A 19,442-nucleotide genomic window follows, 5' to 3' on the forward strand; every position below is an offset into this window, starting at 1 on the left:
TTATTTTTCACAAAAATGAAACCATCAATAGCAAAAACTGAATTAACTGTCATTAGTAAACCACTCAAATAAAAAGATCATAAGTGGTTTTGTTTTACATATATTTTAAGGATAATAATAGCAATGTAATTATGTGTCTATGACACTTATAACACTGATTTGAAAAACATACAGAAACAATTAATTCACTGCCCTTAATAAAGTATTTAAATATACATTTCAGGTGTGCTGTTTTGTTAAGTAATGGATATTGAATATGGAATAAAGGTTTTGACAAGACCTGGTGTAACAATAATCAAAAAGGACATTAAAAGAGCTCCAGATGTTAATTATCTGTTTTTGCAAAAATAAAGTACACAAAGTTGATTCTAGACTCTTTAAACACAGGTGATTGTATTCTTGTAAAAGTAACAATAACAAGCTCCATTTTCTATCTCCAGTCCGACTCATATTCATATGCAATGTGTTTGCTTCTATGCAAACTCAGTAATATCCATTGTGATACAGTTATAAGGCCTTCACATGAGACTGTCAGTGGAGATTAAAGGAGATCAGGAGCTCACGTCTTCTCAGAGTCATCATCATCATCATGTTCTCTGCTGCTGCTGCTGCTGCTGCTGCTGCTGCTGCTGCTGCTGCTGCTGCTGCTGGCAGCTGGAAGTGAGTCAACACTTATTATACTGCTGTTTAACAGGATAATCTGTCATATAACATTTTTTTTATTTGTACAGGTGTGAAGTGTGAACAGTTGACACAGCCAGCCTCTGTGACTGTGCAGCCAGGTCAACGTCTGTCAGGTCTCTTATTCTGTTTAATAATAATAATAATTAAAACTGCGGTCGCACTTGTGCGCGCAGTGATGAGCGGGCCCTCGCGTCCGTGCGCCTGTCGGGGAGGGCGGCAGGTCGTCCCGGCGTCAAGCAGACGTGCGCGAGTCCTGGGAAATGAGCGGTTTGTCATTTCTATAATTTTGGCGTCCCAGACTCCCAGGTGCTCCGGCAGCGACCCGGAAACGGATGTCGAAGGAAAACAAATTTCTCTAAAGGGTCGTCGAGGATCGATTATCGAGGAGGCTGTCTGGAGGAGCCGTAACCGAGGATGCACTGATTTAGAGGAGAGAGGAGTGTCTCTGGAGGAGCTATAACCGAGGGTACACTGAAGTATTCTCCTGAGACGATTTAAGCCAACAGTGATGTTTAAAAGAGGCGTGACGCATGGCTGGACTTCTGTCAAACGAAGCACAGCTCTGCAAACTGTTCCCGTTGTGATTATAAGTTATTTGAGATGATCAAATGTGCATCAGACTTTCTGCCCTTTACAGTTTGTTTACTCACTAATCACATGTCCCCTGGATGTTAGGTGATGTTACAGTGAGAACAGCTGCTGAGGGCAGTGCAGAAAGAAGAACAGTGTGTATAATATATATCGCTCAATAACAAATGTAACAGGCCTACATGTCACACTTTATTTGTAGGCTTTAGGAGATATCTACAAATAAACATTAGGGTTAGGGTTAGGGTTAGCGAGTGTATAGGTGTCAGTTGTAATGAATATGCCGCCAGCAAAGGGTGTTGTTGGACTAACAGTAGGTGTGTGTGTGTGTGTGTGTGTGTGTGTGTGTGTGTGTGTGTGAGTGTGTGTGTGTGTGTGTGTGTGTGTGTGAGAGTTGATGTGCCAGGCAAACAGGCAGGCCTCAGTAGCTTATCTGACATATAATTGGTGAAAAATGGTACATTCTCCGTTAGCCTACGAGCTCCCCGTTTGAGCGAAGGACTATTCCTTCTCAATGTAGCATGACATTGGATATGCGCTGAAGTTGTCCTGGATTGGAATTGTTCCGATCATTCCCCTATGAGGAGTTTACAGAAATGTCCTTAAAATGCATGAAAAACGGCCAATTTTCAAAATGGCCGACTTTCTGGTGGGCGGGGCTAATGGAAGGCAATTTGAAATATGTGTGCAATCATAATAGCAATATGTATACAGCGTTTCGTGAATATCGGAAAAACTATATGCGACCAGTTTGGAGCAATTTGTGACATGTAAATGGTCAAAAATGGTGTATTCGCTGTTAGCTTACGACCTCCACGAGTAATTTTTCAAAGATGTGCTCCTCAATTAAGTATCATATTGGATAGGGGCTAAACCTGTCCTGCATTGGAATTTTTCCGATCATTCCCCTAGGAGGAGTTGGCAAGAACGTGCATAAAATGGCTGAAAACCGCACATTTTTTAAAATGGCCGACTTTCTGGGGGGCGGGGCTAATGGAAGGCAATTTGAAATATGTGTGCAATCATAATAGTAATATGTATACAGCGTTTCGTGAATATTGGAAAAAGTATACGCGAGTATTTGGAGTAATTTGGGACATGTAAATCGTAAAAAATGGAAAGTTCTCCGTTCGCTTACGAAGTCGTCGTTTGAGCGATCGACTATTCGTTAGCAATTTAGCATCACATTGGAAATGGGCTGAACTTGTCCTGGATTGGATTTTTTCCGATCATTCCCCTAGGAGGAGTTCGCAAGAACGTGCGTAAAATGGCTGAAAACGGCACATTTAAAAAAATGGCCAACTTTCTGGGGGGCGGGGGCTAATGGAAGGCAATTTGAAATATGTGTGCAATCATAATAGCAATATGTATACAGCGTTTCGTGAATATCGGATTAACTATATCCGAGTAATTTGGAGTAATTTGCGACATGTAAATCGTCAACAATGGTGTATTCGCTGTTAGCTTACGACCTCCACGATTGAGCTATCAAAAATGTTCTTCTCCATTAAGTATCATATTGGATAGGGGCTGAACGTGTCCTGGATTGGAATTTTTCCGATCATTCCCCTAGGAGGAATCCGCACGAATGTGCTTAAAATGCATAAAAAACGCACATATTTCAAAATGGCCGACTTTTTGGGGGGCGGGGCTAATGGAATGTATGTACAAATATTTCCGCAATTCCATGAGGAATGTCTGTGCCAAAATTCGTGAAGTTCTGAGAAACTATATGCGACTACCACACAATAGGGGGCGCTAGTGAGCAGTTTTTTTTGAAAATGTACGTTTTTTTTTTACATTATGGAAAAGGTCGTGGGCTGTGACTCGTGTACCAATTTTTGCGTAACGAAAACCATTTTAGCTCATCGTCATAAAAAAAAAAGTACAGGCCACGCCCACATTTGTCATTCGTTGTGACACTTTGAATATAAGTCCATACTCATCCCCAGAGTATGTCTACAAAAAAAGAAAAATATTTCGTCCATCAGTTAATGAGTTAGACATTTGTCATGTTTTTGGCGCCCCCCTATAGTCCAAAATGGAAATTACTTGTTGTGCTTCTTCCCCAATACAGACTGAACCTTACCACCAAAATGTGTGTTTTTTTGGTACATTGTTGATGAGTTATGAGCATTTGTATGTAAGCCCCGCCTTTTTGCGAAGACATTTAGAGTAATGACGACCACATTTATCAACTGAACATGCTCATTTCCTACGATAATGTGTCTGACCCTCCGGCAATACTGTATACTGAGTTTGGTGTTGAAAAACCAAAATTTGAAATTTAAGTGAATATTTAACTGTTTTTCAAATTATGCTAATTTAAAAAAAATAAAGTAGGCGGAGCTTAAGGGTACCTGGACATTATATGTAGAGCAGGTCCACCCGAGTAAGTGTGAAAAATTTCAGGTCATTTGGAGTTACGGTGCGACTTTGTACATCTTTCCAAAAACGGAAATGGCCATAGGTGGCGCTAGAGAGCATGTTGGACAATTTGAACACATTGACTCCAGAATATCAAATTTTTCACCGATTCTGGAATCTGTGCAAAATTATACAACTTTCTCAGCATCCTAAAGGCCTGAAAATAAGCATTGAAATATGGAATAATAATAATAATACCACGAATAACAATAGGTATCCTTGCACTTCGTGCTAGGACGCCGTTGGGTCCTAGCACTCTCGTGCTCGGGCCCTAATAATACAATTCAATAACGTGCTTTAACCACTAGGTGTCCCTTTCTATCAGCTGTGCACCTTTATGGTGTAAATACAGCCTATCTACCAATTGGATCAAATATAAAAGTCAGCCGAATTAGTGTTGATACTGCAAGGAGACGTATTGTGTGAAGAGAAATGTAAGATGTTGTTTAATGGCTGATATATTTATGATCCACGTCACGTTTTCAGTTCCTCATGTTTGTCTAGAGGTCTTCTCATCAGGGCTCTATAAATACAGAACTACGGCAGATATGTAATATTTAATGCAGCCGAACCGTGTATTACAATGCCGTTATGTGATGACTTTCAAAGAGAAAAGCAAGCACACTCGGAATAAAGTATTATTTTAATGTTTTCGGATTTCACATCGCATAAACACCATTTCCCAACGTGCATTGCGGCTAAACCATCGAATCACCGAGCTGAGGTCTGTTTCCGGTATTGTTTTTGACAGATGTATTTTGTTATACACACACATTCCTTCACATTTAAATTTACATTAAAGTATTTCGTGAGGCCATATAAAATGTTTTTAAATATGACTACTGTTCGAGTTGAAGAGTTTGTAAATTAACATGAACCGAAGCTGTTGCCTGGTAACACAAACGCACAACGTCACGTCCGTTAATTCCACATCCACAGATTAACATCGATTTAATAAATTAATGTAGCCTTTGTTTCTGCTAAAAGAGGTGTCGACCAGCAAATCAAGAAAATCGGCGAAATCGAGTGTGACTATTACAAATTAAATCATTATTTTATTAATATTGATAATAATAACAACCGACCGTAGGGGTAGCATTTGCTTGGCATTTCCGGGTATATCTCCACTGGTTGGGCCATGTTAACAATACTGTGTAATTGTCACGTTTGAAGGGACAACATCGTGACATCTTCACGTCTCCCAGCATGGTAAATCGTCACATGTTCACGTCTTGCCTTGATACCGGGTTGTGCTGACCATGTCCATGCCTTTATGACAACAGTGTACCAATCTTCTGATGGCTACTTCCAGCAGGATAACTCACCGTGTCACAAAGCTCAAATATTCTCCAACTGGTTTTGAACATGACAATGACTTTTACTCAAATGGCCTCCACAGTCACCAGATCCAAATCCTACAGAGCACCATTGGGATATGGTGGAACCAGAGATTTGAGTCATGGATGTGCAGCTGACAAATCTGCAGCAACTGCGTGATGCGATCAGGTCAATATTGAGCAAAATCTCTGAGGAATGTTTCCAGTAGCCTACCTTGTGTAATCTATGCAATGAAGACTTAATGCAGTTCTGAAAGCAGATGGGGGTCCAACCCATCCTAGCAAGGTGTACCTAATTAAGTGGCCGGTGAGTGTATTACTTAGGTCCATTTGTATTGTTAGTGTGTGTCTGTAGGAGTAAAATCTAGACACATTCTTTGGATGTAAGCATTGGTTAATTAAACAGATCATGATAATAAGGGTAATCACCAAAACCTTATACCAGGGGTGGGGAACCTCCGGCCCTCGAGGTAACTCGGATCCGAAGGTGACTGATAACTGCTAATGGCATTTAGTTGAATACCAGACATAGTAAATGCAAAGCAGGATAATACAAAAAAAAGGTAATAAACAAGCCATTAAATCGTAATACTCGTTTTAATACGTTCACATGCATACAACACAATACAATAGACTTGTTAAGTCCTGTTCGTTGTCCTGTTTGTTGTCCTCATCACCTTCCTGTTTGTTATCCTCATCACCGTCGTGTTCGTTATCCTCATCACCGTCCTGTTCGTTGTCCTCATCACCTTCCTGTTTGTTGTCCTCATCACCGTCGTGTTCGTTGTCCTCATCACCGTCCTGTTCGTTGTCCTCATCACCGTCCTGTTCGTTGTCCTCATCAACGTCTTCAATGTCTTCCTCCATCATGAGAAAAGACGAGTCCGTGCCAATACAGCTGTAGGTGCTGGTGACTCTGCTCAGTTTCTGCTCCAGAAGATATTGATGGTGTAAAAGACAGCAGTGCAGTCCCCTGTATCCCTCTTCTGTTATATCGCTTGGAGAAACTAAAATAAAAAGACAAAATGACAGTCTATGTAAGGCAACTTTTAATTAGCATTGATGTTGGTTCCATATAAGCAATTTTAATGTTTAACTCCGAGGCTGTATATTAGCTAAAAAGATTTGTGATTCAGAAAAAATGCAATCATTACAGATGCTATTCAGTGACAGACGTTTGACACTGACCAGAAGGGGCAGTGGCAAATGTTATAAATCGGTATTTGTGGAACATACTTTGGTTCCTGATGTCGTCTTTTGTCTGATGAAGGAGGTGGTCCAGTTTGTCCAGTGCCTGCCTCAGATTTTGACAATAGTGGGTCATCTCCTTCACAATGATGACTTTCTCCTCTTCCATACGCCTGACCAGCATAACCTGGTCAAAAAGTCGCCTCTTTGTGCGTAGGTTCACCACTATAATGGAAAAAACACAAAATATGACAACACAAACACAATGGTAAGGCTAATAAAACAAATAATATCCGTTTGCATTCAATCTTTTTAACTTAAATTGCCCAAAACCTTGAAATCTGGTAAAAAATGTCCAACCTCGCCGCTTGCTGAATTTTTTCAATTCTGTCTATGTTGGCAGAATTACATTCAGTATGTCTTGAGATTCAACATTAGTATGCAGTTCAGGGTGGTCAGGAAGGGTTTTACTGTTTCCATAGATGTGCCTGTCCCAGTGAGACTATAGCAGGGGTGGCCAACCAGTCAGAGGTTAAGAGCCACATTTTTTCTATGTTACTGCAAAGAGCCACATCAAACACAGAGGCACTGATACCGCTTGTTTCCGTTTTTTTGTTTTCTGGAGACAATATTTCAACCACGTCACTGATGCATTTTTGTGGCATTGGGATATATATTTTTTAAATCCTCTGGAGCAGAGAGAGGAGTTGTGGATTATTGTTATTGATTAATGCATCAGTGTTTCTTAGGGTCAAAAACACTAAATTCACAACTTAAAATGAAAGCGTTTAGTTTATTTAATAAAAGAGCACATGTTCAATGTGAAAAGTGACAGTAGTTATAGATTATTTGCAATTTGGTGCTATATATATTTAAAAAAAAAAATTATATATATTTTTTAAACACCTTCAATTTCAGGGGGGGGGCGCGGGGCTCCGTTGGCGGGGCGCAGCGCCCCTCCAAAACAATGGTAGGGGAAACACTGGATAGTGTTTAATCAACGATAGGTTTCCCCCCCTCAAAGGTGATTGGTTCACTGCATCGCAGGTATTATTGTGATTGGCTCTTGGGCCACATCAAAATTAGACTTGCTGTCATCCTCTCATACTGACACCTGACACCACACATACACACCGGGAGCCGGGACGAAAGTAACACGGGACGAAAGTAACGGAGCGATTTTATCCGAGCCCAAACAACTTTGACCGGCCAAATTACGTTAATACTTAACAGACCTACTAAATATCAGGTTTAACTGTCAGGAGTAGCTAGTGTTGTCACGATACCAACATTTTGGTTTCGATACCAAGTCAAGAATTGCGATTCCGATTATTTTTCGATACTTTTCTTAAAAAACAGTCTTAAATGTAATTATTGTGCTTTATTTCACACCAGAACCATAACCATAACACAAACTTTTAAACAATGAGAACAATAAATTAAATAAATGACAAGATTTCCTATTAAATAAAATTAATACATTTCTTACAGACAGGCCTCGTGGTGTCCGTAGGCTTGCCCTCACTGTCAGACAGTGCTGGAATTGGGCCGGTACTCACCGGTACGCAGTACCGGCACTTCTGGTTCTGACCCATGGAGTACCGGCACTTCTTGCTCAGTACCGGCATGCTGGCGGTACTCCGGTACTCATGCACCGTGCCAGTACTCAACACTCTCCCGCCGTTCTTATTATACATCCATATACATATATACAGCCGCCCGGTACTCAGTAGATGGGTCATGAGGTGCCGAACGGACATTCTCATCGCTCTAACCGCTGGAGTTTCACAGCGGCTGTCAGCTGTTTACTCCTGTCATTCAAACAGAACGTGCTGGAGAGGGGGCGGGGCTTATCTTCTCCATGTAAATACTGTGGTGGAAACGACTGTCAAAATTAACCTATTTGACCGTGATTTAATAGTAATACACGTTTCAAAATAATAATAATAATAATAATGCCGAAGTAACAACATACTGAAAACTGTTAGTAAAACCATGTTTTAATGCTTTACAATTTACATACCTAGATGCACGTGTGTTGTGTTTATGCAGTGCAACTCCCACCCAGTGGGTGGCTATGTAGAGTGATAGAACAGAGCAGGCACGCCCCCGAGAGAAGGAAAGCAAGTCACGTCACAAATTAGCATTTCTAAAATGTTAGCGTGGATTAATAAAAGTGCAAAAAGACAGCGGTTGTCGCCGGAAGAAACTTCAAATACAGAGAATGCTGTGCCTGTGTTGGAAATTGTGTCTGATGGGGAGCTTTCTTTGGTTGATCCTCCTGCTCCAAGTTCTAGTGCATTAGCATTAGCACTAGCTCCGCCGCCTCCTCCAGAGCCTCTAACGTTAGCTGCTGCTGGCGCAACTGCCACCACCAACACCGGGCAAAGCGATGCACCTGACTGCTGGACAACGGACCAGGTGCAATATGTTTGCAAGACCAATGCATGGCTCCTTCTTAAATATAAGAAGCTAGGATGTGGGATATGCAGAGATGTCAAATCTTTGGGAATACACACTGGACAAGGACTGAAACTGTCAACTGAATGGGGTGAGTGTGCAGTGTCTCATTTCGGTGTTGACAAGGGCAAACAACAAGCTAGCCTGAGAAAAAAAATCAAAGAACATAAAGAATCACAAGCCCATGTAAAAGCTGCTGACATCCTTACATCTGCTTCATGTGAAACTATTCAACATCAAGTGCAGTCTATGCATAAATCTGAATTAGACACCACTATCAGAGTTTTTCGAACATATAAAATTGGCAAACATAGCCGGCCATTCACAGACATGCCAATTGATTTGAATGTACAGAAACTGAATGGGCTGAACGTGGGCAGGGTTTTGCACTCCAATAAAACCTGTGGCGAAATCATCGACCACATAGCTCATGAGCTGAAGAAAAAAATGGCAAAAGACATTACAGAAAACCAAAGAAAACTCTGTGTTTTGGTCGATGAATCTACCACTATTAGTGGTAAAACGGTGCTTGTTGTGTGTCTACGCTCAGCATTAGCTGATGCTGAGCCCGAAACGTTTTTTTGGGAGCTGATCGAGTTGGATGGAACAACGGCTGATGACATCACAAAGGCGTTAATGGAGTGTCTTGGAAGAGATTTTAACGAGGACTTTTTAGGTCAGTGTTTCGTTTCTTTTGCATGTGATGGGGCTTCAGTCATGCTAGGGAAGAGAACAGGCGTTGCTACCCAGTTGTGTAGTAAATTCCCAAGCCTGTTTGTGTGGCACTGCTCCAATCATCGTCTAGAGCTGGCAGTTGGGGATGTGGTCAAGGAGGTCTCAGGGCTCAATCATTTCCAGATCTTTTTTGACAAACTCTATTCCTTGTTCCATGCCTCCCCCAAAAATCAGAGGCAGTTAGCGCAGTGTGCGCAAGCAGTCGGACAGCGTCTCCTGGTGATAGGGCGTGTTTTGTCCATCCGCTGGGTGGCTTCAAGTGAAAGGAGCGTCAGAGCAGTCTGGGAAAACTACCGAGTGCTTCATGATCACTTCACAAATGCTGCAAACGACACGAGCAGGGATTCCAGAGACAGAGCAAAGTACAAGGGCCTGGATGATGTGCTCACACCTGCAACGTTTGTCAGCAATCTGGGACTGATGTACGATGCGCTCACAGAGCTCAGCGACCTCTCTCGGCAACTCCAAAAAAGAGAGATGACACTGCCTACAGCAGATAGGCTCTTAACTCGAGAAATACGAGTTTTTGAATCCATGGTCACCATGCCTGGCCCACACATGACTACAGTTCATACAGCTCTAGCTGAGAAGTCCTTCAAGGGTGTTGCCCTGCGTGAGAATGGCAGGCTTGTACAGATTCATGCAGGTCAGTTTTTCCGCAGTATGGTAGAGAATCTGAGACACAGAATGACTTCCACAACCTCCTCTCATGTCAGCACAAGAGAAATCCCATTACATGGCCGGGAGGCCCGGGACAATCAGCTAATCCAGGACATGAAAGTTATCCATCCTGGAAGTTGGCCTGAAGAGGAGTTAGACGTACAGTATGGGGACGTAGAGGTGCTACGTTTGTGCGAAGTGCTGAAAGTGGACAGAAGAGAGACTGTTCAGGGCTTTCGCGAATACAAGGAAACCAGGGCATCCCGTACACCTGCTGCCATGGAGCCTCTACTGAAAGCAGTCCGAACCATCGCTGTCTCCACTAGTGAGTGTGAGCGGGCATTCAGCTGCATGAACGATATCCTTACTGCAAAAAGGAACGCTCTCTCTGTCAGCCGACTGTCCAGCCTGGTTTTCATTAAATGTAATGGACCATCACTAGGACAGTTCAATCCGGAACAGTATGTGAGGTCCTGGCTGGCAAAGGGAAGGAGAAGTGCTGATGAAAGAGCCTGTCCAGCTCCAGCCCCTGATACTGATGTCCCCAAGGCCTTCTGGAGCCTTTTCTAACAATGTGAAGTATATTGCAAAGCAGCTCACCCAGTGAGAAGACTTTTGGCATAATGTGCCGATTTGTACAGATCCTGGAGATAGAAGGACTTCAGACCAACCAGGGAGTTATCTGATCAGCTTGGTGTTCAATGTAACTCTTTACCATGGCTCAGACTTTGTTACTTGCAGTTACAGTTTCTCATTTTAGATTGTGCAAATTTTGCATTTGTTTTTACATGTTCTTTGTTCATGCTCTTTATCATTTTTCTGAGTTGGAAAGTTAGATTGCATCATAGTTTACTTTATACATATTTGTATTCTTCAGTGGTGAAGTATATTGCAAAGCAGCTCAGCCATGTGAGAAGACTTTTGGCACTTTTTCGTTTTTCGTTTTCTGAGTTGGAAAGTTAGATTGCATTCAAAATGTACAGAAATACTTAATTTTGTTAAAGCTTTTTATAAAAATGCTTCTGACCAGAGCTTTGTTTCCTTGTCATTAATGTTGAACACCACCAGAGGGGCTCTCACCTGAAAGGTCTCTGCTTCATGTGTCTTCAGCAGAAGATCTAGACTTTGATTGCTATATTTTCAGTTAATATTGACCTTACTGAGCTTTAGCCATATCCGCTGCCTATCATAAAAAATGTTAAGTACAGTGAACCTTTCTAAAATATACAGTAGTAAAGAGACAAACCCACCAGCATTATAGTAGCCAAATTCTTGTTTGTGGGCTGTATATATAAAATTGACTTGAAAAAGTTGCTGATTTTAGAGTACTGGCACCTTTTTCATTCCAATTCAAGCACTGCTGTCAGAGATATAGCTCAAATACTTCCAAATTTCGCTTCTGGCGTCTTTTTTGTCAACAAGCCGAGGCGCAGCGGCAGCTGCACTCCCACTTGCAGCCATGCTTCTCGTTTTCTCACATGCTCTGGCAGCTAGCGCGTGCACGAGAGAGGGGAGGGACTTAGAGCGTGCTTGAGAGGGGCGGGACTGCAGGCACGGCTGCAGTGCAGGGAGTGGAAGCAGAGCGCTGAACACACACGGCTCTTATTAAAACGGCGCTTTCTCAACGGAGTACTTTCCCCCGTCATTCTTAAAGTACCGATACTAATGAAACGGAGGAATCGTAACATTTTTAACGGCAGGGTATCGCGGTACCTTTCAAGTATCGGTACACCGTGCAACACTAGTCAGGAGTCAGTGTCTCTCCCCCAAACTCACACATATACAATTCGATATGAACTGAAGAGCCGCATGAAACTAGGCAAAGAGCCGCATGCGGCTCGAGAGCCGCGGGTTGGCCACCCCTGGACTATAGCATGACTATTAAGACTTGATAGGGCAACATCATACAGACCTTTCAATATAATTATTTCAAAATGCTTTGTTGTGATCATGATGATTTGTGACACCTATGTTGACAGCTCTGTGTTACATTGGTGATTGTATTCTAGTACTACAACTGCATTTATGGAATATCTAGGGCAAACAAAAACAAGTTGTTTCTTACCATCTCCCAGGGCAGAATGACATCCTCAGACAGACTGCATGCTGCTTCTGTGTCAATTGTCTCTGTACAGGTATCAATGGTGTTGTACTGCAGTATCCTCTCTCTGAGTTTCTTCTTGAGCTCTGTCAGTCTTCTCCGTTTGCGTTGCCTTGTTTGGTTGCTGTCTGTAAAGTAAAAATAATAATAATACTAACAATAACAACAACAAGAAACAAATATTGTTTCTAGATAACGTAATAATAAATACCATTTTGTCGATAGAGGTCGTGTTTCTTTCTTCGGAGGGAATAAATAATGTCATCTATTTCTCTCTGGAGCTCCTCCTGGCTGCTCTGGCCTCCATGTTTCTCTTGAAAACAGAAACAACCAGGTATAATCATAAAACATGAAGCCAAATGTTTGGAAATATGGAACCAAATCTATACCACAGTGATCATATAACATACCAGTGGCTGCCCATTGCTTGACCTCCAACACCCACTGCTCCGTGTCCTCCAGGGAGATGTTCAGCTCTTGCTTGAGACTCTCAAGATTGTCCACTTCAGTTTGTGCTCTCTGTGTAGTCTGGTTAGAATGTTTAAAAGCAGAAAGTGAATATGCGTTCCAGTTGGTTGAGAAGGTTGTTTTATACTGAATTCCTTTATGAACATTAACTGACCAGACAACAACATGAAATGCTAAACACCTTCTCTTCAAGGTTGGCAAGTATCACCTTAGAGTCCCTTTTCTTTTTTTAAAAGATCAAGCAGGATTAACATGATTATTATTATACAGAAATTCAGATGAATCAACCTATAGTGCTTAATTACAAACAACAGAACAGAGACTCTCTTGGCAGAGCAGTGTGCCATGGCAGCACCATCATAATGAAATTATTGCAGAATATATTTTATTCAACAACATGTAGCTAAGGATGGTGTTAAATTACTACAACAAGAAACTCAGATATTCTTAATGTACATTTTGAAATGCAGCATGGACGTCTTACTTTGACAAATCTCTTTGAGAGTGTCTTGTGGAGATTCTCCACCTTCCTGTGGTTCCATTGCATAGCCAGCACGGTTATCATATCTGCTCTAGCTGTAAACACAAAAACATGAGAATTCACATCAGCTTTACAATGTGGCACTGCTTAAAACTATTTGTTTTCCTCTACCAACCTGATTTGGTCATGTATTTTGTTGTCAGAGCTGCCCTTGAGAGGAAGCTGTTAACCTGTTCCACTTCCTCGTCAACAGTATTTCCAGCACCTTCCTGGCTTCTGCCCACTTCACCTGCTCAGAATCATAAACAATGAGATCTAGATATTTAGTTCAATATTATAATTTCTTGTACTGTACATCTTTAGTTAACATCAGTGTCAGGAGAAATTTCAGAAAGTTAAAATGTTCTGAGATTGAATTATGCTTTGAGCTACAATGTCACAACTGCAGTTATTTGAAGCTCTGTTCATTCATTATTTCTACAGTGCGGATATATTTACTAAAACAACATAATGGGTTTTGGAAGCCTATCCTTGTGACAGTCTGTTTTGTAACAATTTTGTCAACATTTGTAACTATTACAATTATTCCACAGGCTTGAATAGAATATACTACATGATATTCTTATGTGCACTACAATTTCTAAAACATTTGAATCTAGTCACACAAATGTTTAACTTGCATACTGTACCTCGCATTTGCCTGTGTGGGCCTTGGCGTGCATTACAGAGAGAAAAGGTTTAATCTCTGTAAGTGGTTGGAGCTCTGGCAACTTTGCTGCCATCTTCTCCAAATAAGGCCAGTACCTGTAATGACAAAATCAATTAGCTTTTCCAGTTGCATGATGGCATAATAGTAAAAAGATAAATCAGGTCCTTAAAATTACCAGTACAATCCTTGTAACCAACATCAGCATTTATCCAAATGAATGCTTTTTTGCTTTACATCTACTGGATGTGCAATAATTAAATAGATAACACGTTTCACACAAACACTTTGCATTTTGCAATAGTTATAACTACCTGCAGGCAACATCCATACAAAAGAATGTTGCATTCGCAACTTCAGCCAGCTCCTTCTGCAGGAACATTGGGTAGGCATATATTTCACCACGGTAGTGATTTAGGCCTTGTAGCAAGATGCCATGTCTGCACACAGCTATTTGCAGGCCTTCCTCGTCCACCTTGGCCCTGGACTTGTGTGAGGTTTCTCTGCAAGCTGTGAATGTTGCCGGTCCACAAACATCACGACCACTTTTCTGAAATAGACACAATCTGTTACATTTAACCCTGTGCTAAGTAAAATAAATAAAAGGGTTAGTGGGTTGAATAGATTCTTACAATCGTCATCTGGCTCCTGATTTTGTCGACAAAGGCAGACACTTTACTGTCCTGGGCAATGAACAGTCCATCAAATAGAGACGGTTCATCTGTCCTGCGAAATTCGAGAAAGAAATTGTAAGCAACATTATCATACATACATAAGTTTGATTGTGTCCTCTATTTAATGTGGGCAATTTGCTTTTGCTATCAATTTTTCATAAATGTGGAAAAGGCCTTTGTGAATTTGATCTGTAATTTTGTGTAAAGCCTTTTGTCACCATTATTTAACATTAGTGAAAAGTTTACTGACTTCTTGTAGAAAGGTACAAATAAAAGTACATCCTTTATATTGCTGGGCATGGAATAGGGCAGAGGAAGGCAGAGAAAAAGGTTCCTGGACAATTTAATACATTTATCATGAAGCGATTATATCCAAAGCTGGTTCTTAGCTCCAACATATCCAACTAACGTCAACCATTTAACATTTTAAAGTTGAGCTAACTTTACAGGCGTCATATACAATAATGTTTATGAATTGGATTGATATAATTATGTGTAATTACAAACCAACTATTGTTTTCTGATGGTCTACAAACTTTGGAAAATAAAAATAAATAAAAAAATTGGAAAGTTGGGGAAAGTTCAACATTTCAGCAAAGACATTCAGCTTAGTCAATAAAACAACAACTAAAATGAGAATATGATTTCACTGACCCTCTGGACTTCTTGAAGCGATAATGCTTTCTCTTGCCATCTACAGCAATAGCCAGCATGTCAGGTGTGCATGCTGGGCATTTAAAGGGCTCCACCAGGCACAGATCTTCTTGTCTGTAATTACAGAAGGCAAACTCCCGAAAGACTCTGTGGAAGGTATCGCTACAGATTCTGCCTGTCTGGAAACAAGAATGGTATTCATTTTGTTAATTCAAAGTTTGGTATTCAAAAATCTTGAAAACCACATTTTATTCTTACCCTTCCTGTGGAAAACGATCGATGTTCAAGCATTTTTATAAATACTTGCTGGGATAATGCTGGGCTGGCCAATTTCATTTGCTCGAATGATGTGAACACATCAAACTTAAAAATAATTTTGCAGCTGTCGGTTGCTGGCCAGTATTTGTATCCAAGCAAGTCACCTATGCTCGGGGACCATTTGGTGGAACAAGTTGGACAGCACACAGAAGGCAGGCAAACGTTGTATGGACCTGAGAAAAAATATAAATGTGCAATTTGACAGGTATCTATGCAACGCAGGACAAAAGTATAATAGTAATCCTGTATTTTTGCTTGACCACATCGTCTTCTGGTGGCAACAAACCATTGATAGTCACCAACACGGTCTGCTTTCCTGGGATGATGGTGAAATCTTGGCTTGGACCACAGAAGCAGATTTGGGATGGTGGAGGAATTGGAAGCAGACACACTGTAGCAAAGACAATTTCAGAGATTCATATGCATGTTAGGACATGTAGTCAATACAAATTGAGACATTTGAATAGTTAAAGCAAACTTCCGACATGGTGAAAATGATGCCGCTGTATATGTAGTGCACATTAGGAAACCATGGTAAGGGAATATGTAATAAACTATTTGAACCCACCTTGTTCACAGAGTCCATATTGGCCACTTTCATCCACAACCACTAAGGATGTGGGAGGAATAGGTCTGTAAAACCCATCAATCATGGCTTCCCTGTCATGGAAGACATTTTTGCCATGGATAATTGGGTCACATGCCGGACAAAGAAAGGGAGTTCCTGGTGGAACACAGTCCAAGCACCGGACCACAGCATCAGCAGTTTTGCATTGGAGACAGGAACGTTTAGTGACAATCTCTGCAGCCAATTTCAAATGAAGGAGCTCTGGCATTGCAGCTCTGAATTTTTGTTCACGTTTCAACTGTCTTTGGGTCCATGTTGTTACAGTGGGTGTTTCTTCTGATGATGCAGGGACAGTGAGAGAACCCAACAGGTTTCTCAGTGTGAGAAGATGTTGATCTAAAATAACAAAATATAAAACAAATCATGGAATTTAGTTTAATTAAAAAAAGATATTCCATACTTATACATATTTGGGTCGGAAAACAATCGACCTATTTGGTCGTATTAGTTGGAGGACTTGTTGATGGCTTTTCACTTTAAAATGTATCATGAACACAGCGATTACATACTATAAACAATTAGCTACATTTCAAGTTGAAGGATAATTTAAGAATTCATTGTGCATACCAAGACTTGGGACCTGTAGAGGAATCTCATGTGTCTCCTCGACCTCTGGGGACTCCAGAGAGCTGGAAGGTTTAACTGCATAAACAAAGTACGATGATATAGGAAACATTATTGAAGACCAACGACATTAAAACTTAATGAAACACTAGAACTAGATGATATTGTACAGACCAGATCGATTCTTATTCCAATGTTGGGGTAGAATGTTCCCATCCAGGTCCCTCTTCCTCCAGGACATATTTGATCCTTGCGTTATTTTCTTTGGTTTCTTCGGTTTCTTTGGTATATTAATATATAAAAGAGATTAGATATATCCCTTAATTGTTGCACACAAATCTTTGTAATGTGTGTGTCTTTTATCATTTGAGTAAATGTTATAATACATATTTGGATAATGTTGTACTTGCCTTATTTGCCAACTCATCTGAGAGGGCTTTCCCTGCCTCTAGCCATTCATTTAGTTGCTTGGATGCCATTTTTAAGTGAGGGTAAAAAGGGCAACAACAAACAAAGGATGAACTGACATACAGCGAGGGAGAAAAACAAAACAAAAGACAAGAAAATGAGAGGGGTGAAGAAGAATATGGCTCTGAAAAGAACCGTTGATTTTTTTATGATAATAGGCTATTTCAAATAATTGAATTGATGGATGACCTGAAAAATAACAAACAGATTAACTCAGATTAGTTGTGCTACCATGTCTTTTAATTGTTGTTTCATAAATAAACATTTGTCTAAATAAAACTACAGGCACCAATGTCAATCAAGTCCCAGGTAAATCAGTAATTACAGGGAAATATATTTCTCTTTTTAACTAGATGTGATGGCTTCACAAAACTTAAGTTGAATTAGCGAATGTTTAAAGTAGTAAAACTACTATGACCTGATTATATTAAAGTGTTGAACTTACCTTAACTATCATTAATGCAACATGTTAGGTGACATTTAGAAGAAAAAAAAAGTGTGTGCATTATGAAAAGCGCCATGTAAATGTCTATTATTATTATTATTATTATTATTATTAAAATGCCATTTCCTTTCGCATTGTTTAAGGTCATATCATGTCCTGGTCTGGTTAGCTGAATATACATACTTTTGCCATTGTTATGTTTTATGTCACGTGCTACAAAGGGTTTTGTTTTTAGGCAAGATTTTAGCTCCTTTTGTGCGAAGGAGAAAACTCTCCCTCCAACTTGTTGCAGAAGAACCTTCTTATATTGCAATACATATCCGTTAGCGCATCTGTACCTAAGCTAAGTGCTAACCTTTGCAGCCATGCTATTGCTAACAACAAGCATTCGCATATACTGCCTATGCCACGGGCCAGCCCTAAAACGTAAAACTGAAATATCGTGTTTAAACATGATTTGTAGACAAACGACAGGATTAATTAAAAGCGTAAACAAATCAAATGAAATACAGAAATCAGATTTACCACTTGTACAGCTGTGACGCTCTTTAACAATTCTTCTTCTTCTTCTTCTTCTTCTTCTTCTTCTTCTCTTCTTCTTCTCTTCTTCTTCTTCTTCTTATTCTTCTTCTTCTTCTTCTTCTTCTTTTCTTCTTTCTTCTTATTTTCTTCTTCTTCTTCTTCTTATTCTTCTTCTTATTCTTCTTCTTCTTCTTCTTCTTCTTCTTCTTCTTCGCCTCGTCGCACTTTTATTGATGCCCAAGGTTAAAGTTCACGGGATTACGATCCGCCAGGAGTTGCTAAATTTAAAACATGACAATAGGTCGTAATAAACTGCTGCAAGAAATGAATAGACGGGAGCATGTTGTTTCTTACACGACCACTAGAGGTGCTACACTTTAAAACGTGGCTATGGGTCGTATTTGGGTCGGAAAACAATCGACCTATTTGGTCGTTTTTCGTAGGAGGACAGGCTGAGTATGTGACACTGTGAGTGTTGCACGGCCTGATACGGCTCAGCTGACTCAGATCAGGAGATATATGATACATTATGATGTGATATGAATGATAATGGGACACATCGACGTCTGCACTCAGTGTACTTATGTTGTGGCAGATATTTAAGTAAGCTTTCTTAACGCTAATGTTATAATAGTCAGATTGCTCTGAAGATGGAGGTGATATTGTATTCATGTTCACGTTCACACAGACGGTGATTTTTGCCGGCCGTCTTTCCTGCAACGGCAGCTTTTCTGTATTTCCTTTCTCCTGTAATATGACTTGATCGCTTTAAACTCCGCACACTGAGCTCTGATTGGTCAGCAGGCGGTGCTTTCACCGAGTTGAGCTCTTAGCCTGCAACCTAACCTGCGGGGTATACTACGAAGCAGGATTTTCGTTTAGCAAGATAACTTCTGGGATTTCCGGTACTACGAAGCTGGTTCACTTTTTAGCGGGCTAGATCTCCATGGTGACTTATCCTGGAACCTAGTCTGTGCTCCGAAGCAGGATAGATTCCAGGATAAGAGATCAACTCAGCGAAAGCACCACGCCTGCTGACCAATCAGAGCTCAGTGTGCGGAGGAAATACAGTTTAAACTGCCGTTGCAGGAATGACGGCCGGCCAAAATCACTGACTGTGTGAATGTGAAAATGAATAGAACATCACCTCCCATCTTCAGAGCAATCTGACTATTAGAACTATTATACTATTAGGCTATGTTAAGAAAGCTTAATTAAATATCTGCCACAACATAAGTAACCGGATCAAAGTAACATTACGTAGCCTACAGTCAGCGGCACTGTGAGTGCAGACGTCGATGTGTCCCATTATCATTCATATCACATCATATCAC

The 19,442-nt window shown here is 40.6% G+C and overlaps 1 protein-coding gene across 9 annotated transcripts; it reads right to left on the reverse strand.

Annotated features, from left to right (window-relative positions):
* Positions 1 to 5,614: 5,614 nt before the first annotated feature.
* LOC117553162 lies at positions 5,615 to 18,156 on the reverse strand. 9 transcript variants are annotated; one of them, XM_034226984.1, is made up of 14 exons: positions 18,112 to 18,156; positions 17,084 to 17,330; positions 16,848 to 16,953; positions 16,677 to 16,751; positions 16,050 to 16,460; positions 15,768 to 15,872; positions 15,422 to 15,654; positions 15,164 to 15,342; positions 14,468 to 14,561; positions 14,150 to 14,385; positions 13,819 to 13,933; positions 13,305 to 13,418; positions 13,133 to 13,224; positions 12,592 to 12,708 (listed from the first exon to the last, which is right to left on the reverse strand). In XM_034226984.1, exons 2-12 carry the CDS (start codon positions 17,150 to 17,152, stop codon positions 13,329 to 13,331), a joined length of 1,713 nt encoding a protein of 570 aa, XP_034082875.1. In that variant the 5' UTR covers positions 17,153 to 17,330; positions 18,112 to 18,156; the 3' UTR covers positions 12,592 to 12,708; positions 13,133 to 13,224; positions 13,305 to 13,328. The 9 variants fall into 9 exon arrangements, with proteins under 9 accessions (XP_034082882.1, XP_034082883.1, XP_034082875.1 ...); XM_034226983.1 differs by lacking the exon at positions 18,112 to 18,156 and having other exon boundaries at positions 17,084 to 17,673; XM_034226987.1 differs by lacking the exon at positions 18,112 to 18,156 and having other exon boundaries at positions 16,050 to 16,445; positions 17,084 to 17,662.
* Positions 18,157 to 19,442: the final 1,286 nt, after the last annotated feature.

The sequence above is a fragment of the Gymnodraco acuticeps genome, unplaced genomic scaffold (assembly GCF_902827175.1).
Source record: "Gymnodraco acuticeps unplaced genomic scaffold, fGymAcu1.1, whole genome shotgun sequence".
Taxonomy (NCBI): Eukaryota; Metazoa; Chordata; class Actinopteri; order Perciformes; family Bathydraconidae; genus Gymnodraco; species Gymnodraco acuticeps.

Bases quoted from the DNA above. Each gene is read 5' to 3' on its own strand.
- LOC117553162 (XM_034226984.1), bottom strand. From the start codon at position 17,152: ATGGCATCCAAGCAACTAAATGAATGGCTAGAGGCAGGGAAAGCCCTC. The intron at 15,873-16,049 runs GTGGGTTCAAAT...TCTTTGCTACAG, and splicing joins ATATGGACTCTGTGAACAAG to TGTGTCTGCTTCCAATTCCT. The intron at 13,934-14,149 runs GTAGTTATAACT...TTGTCATTACAG, and splicing joins TGTATGGATGTTGCCTGCAG to GTACTGGCCTTATTTGGAGA.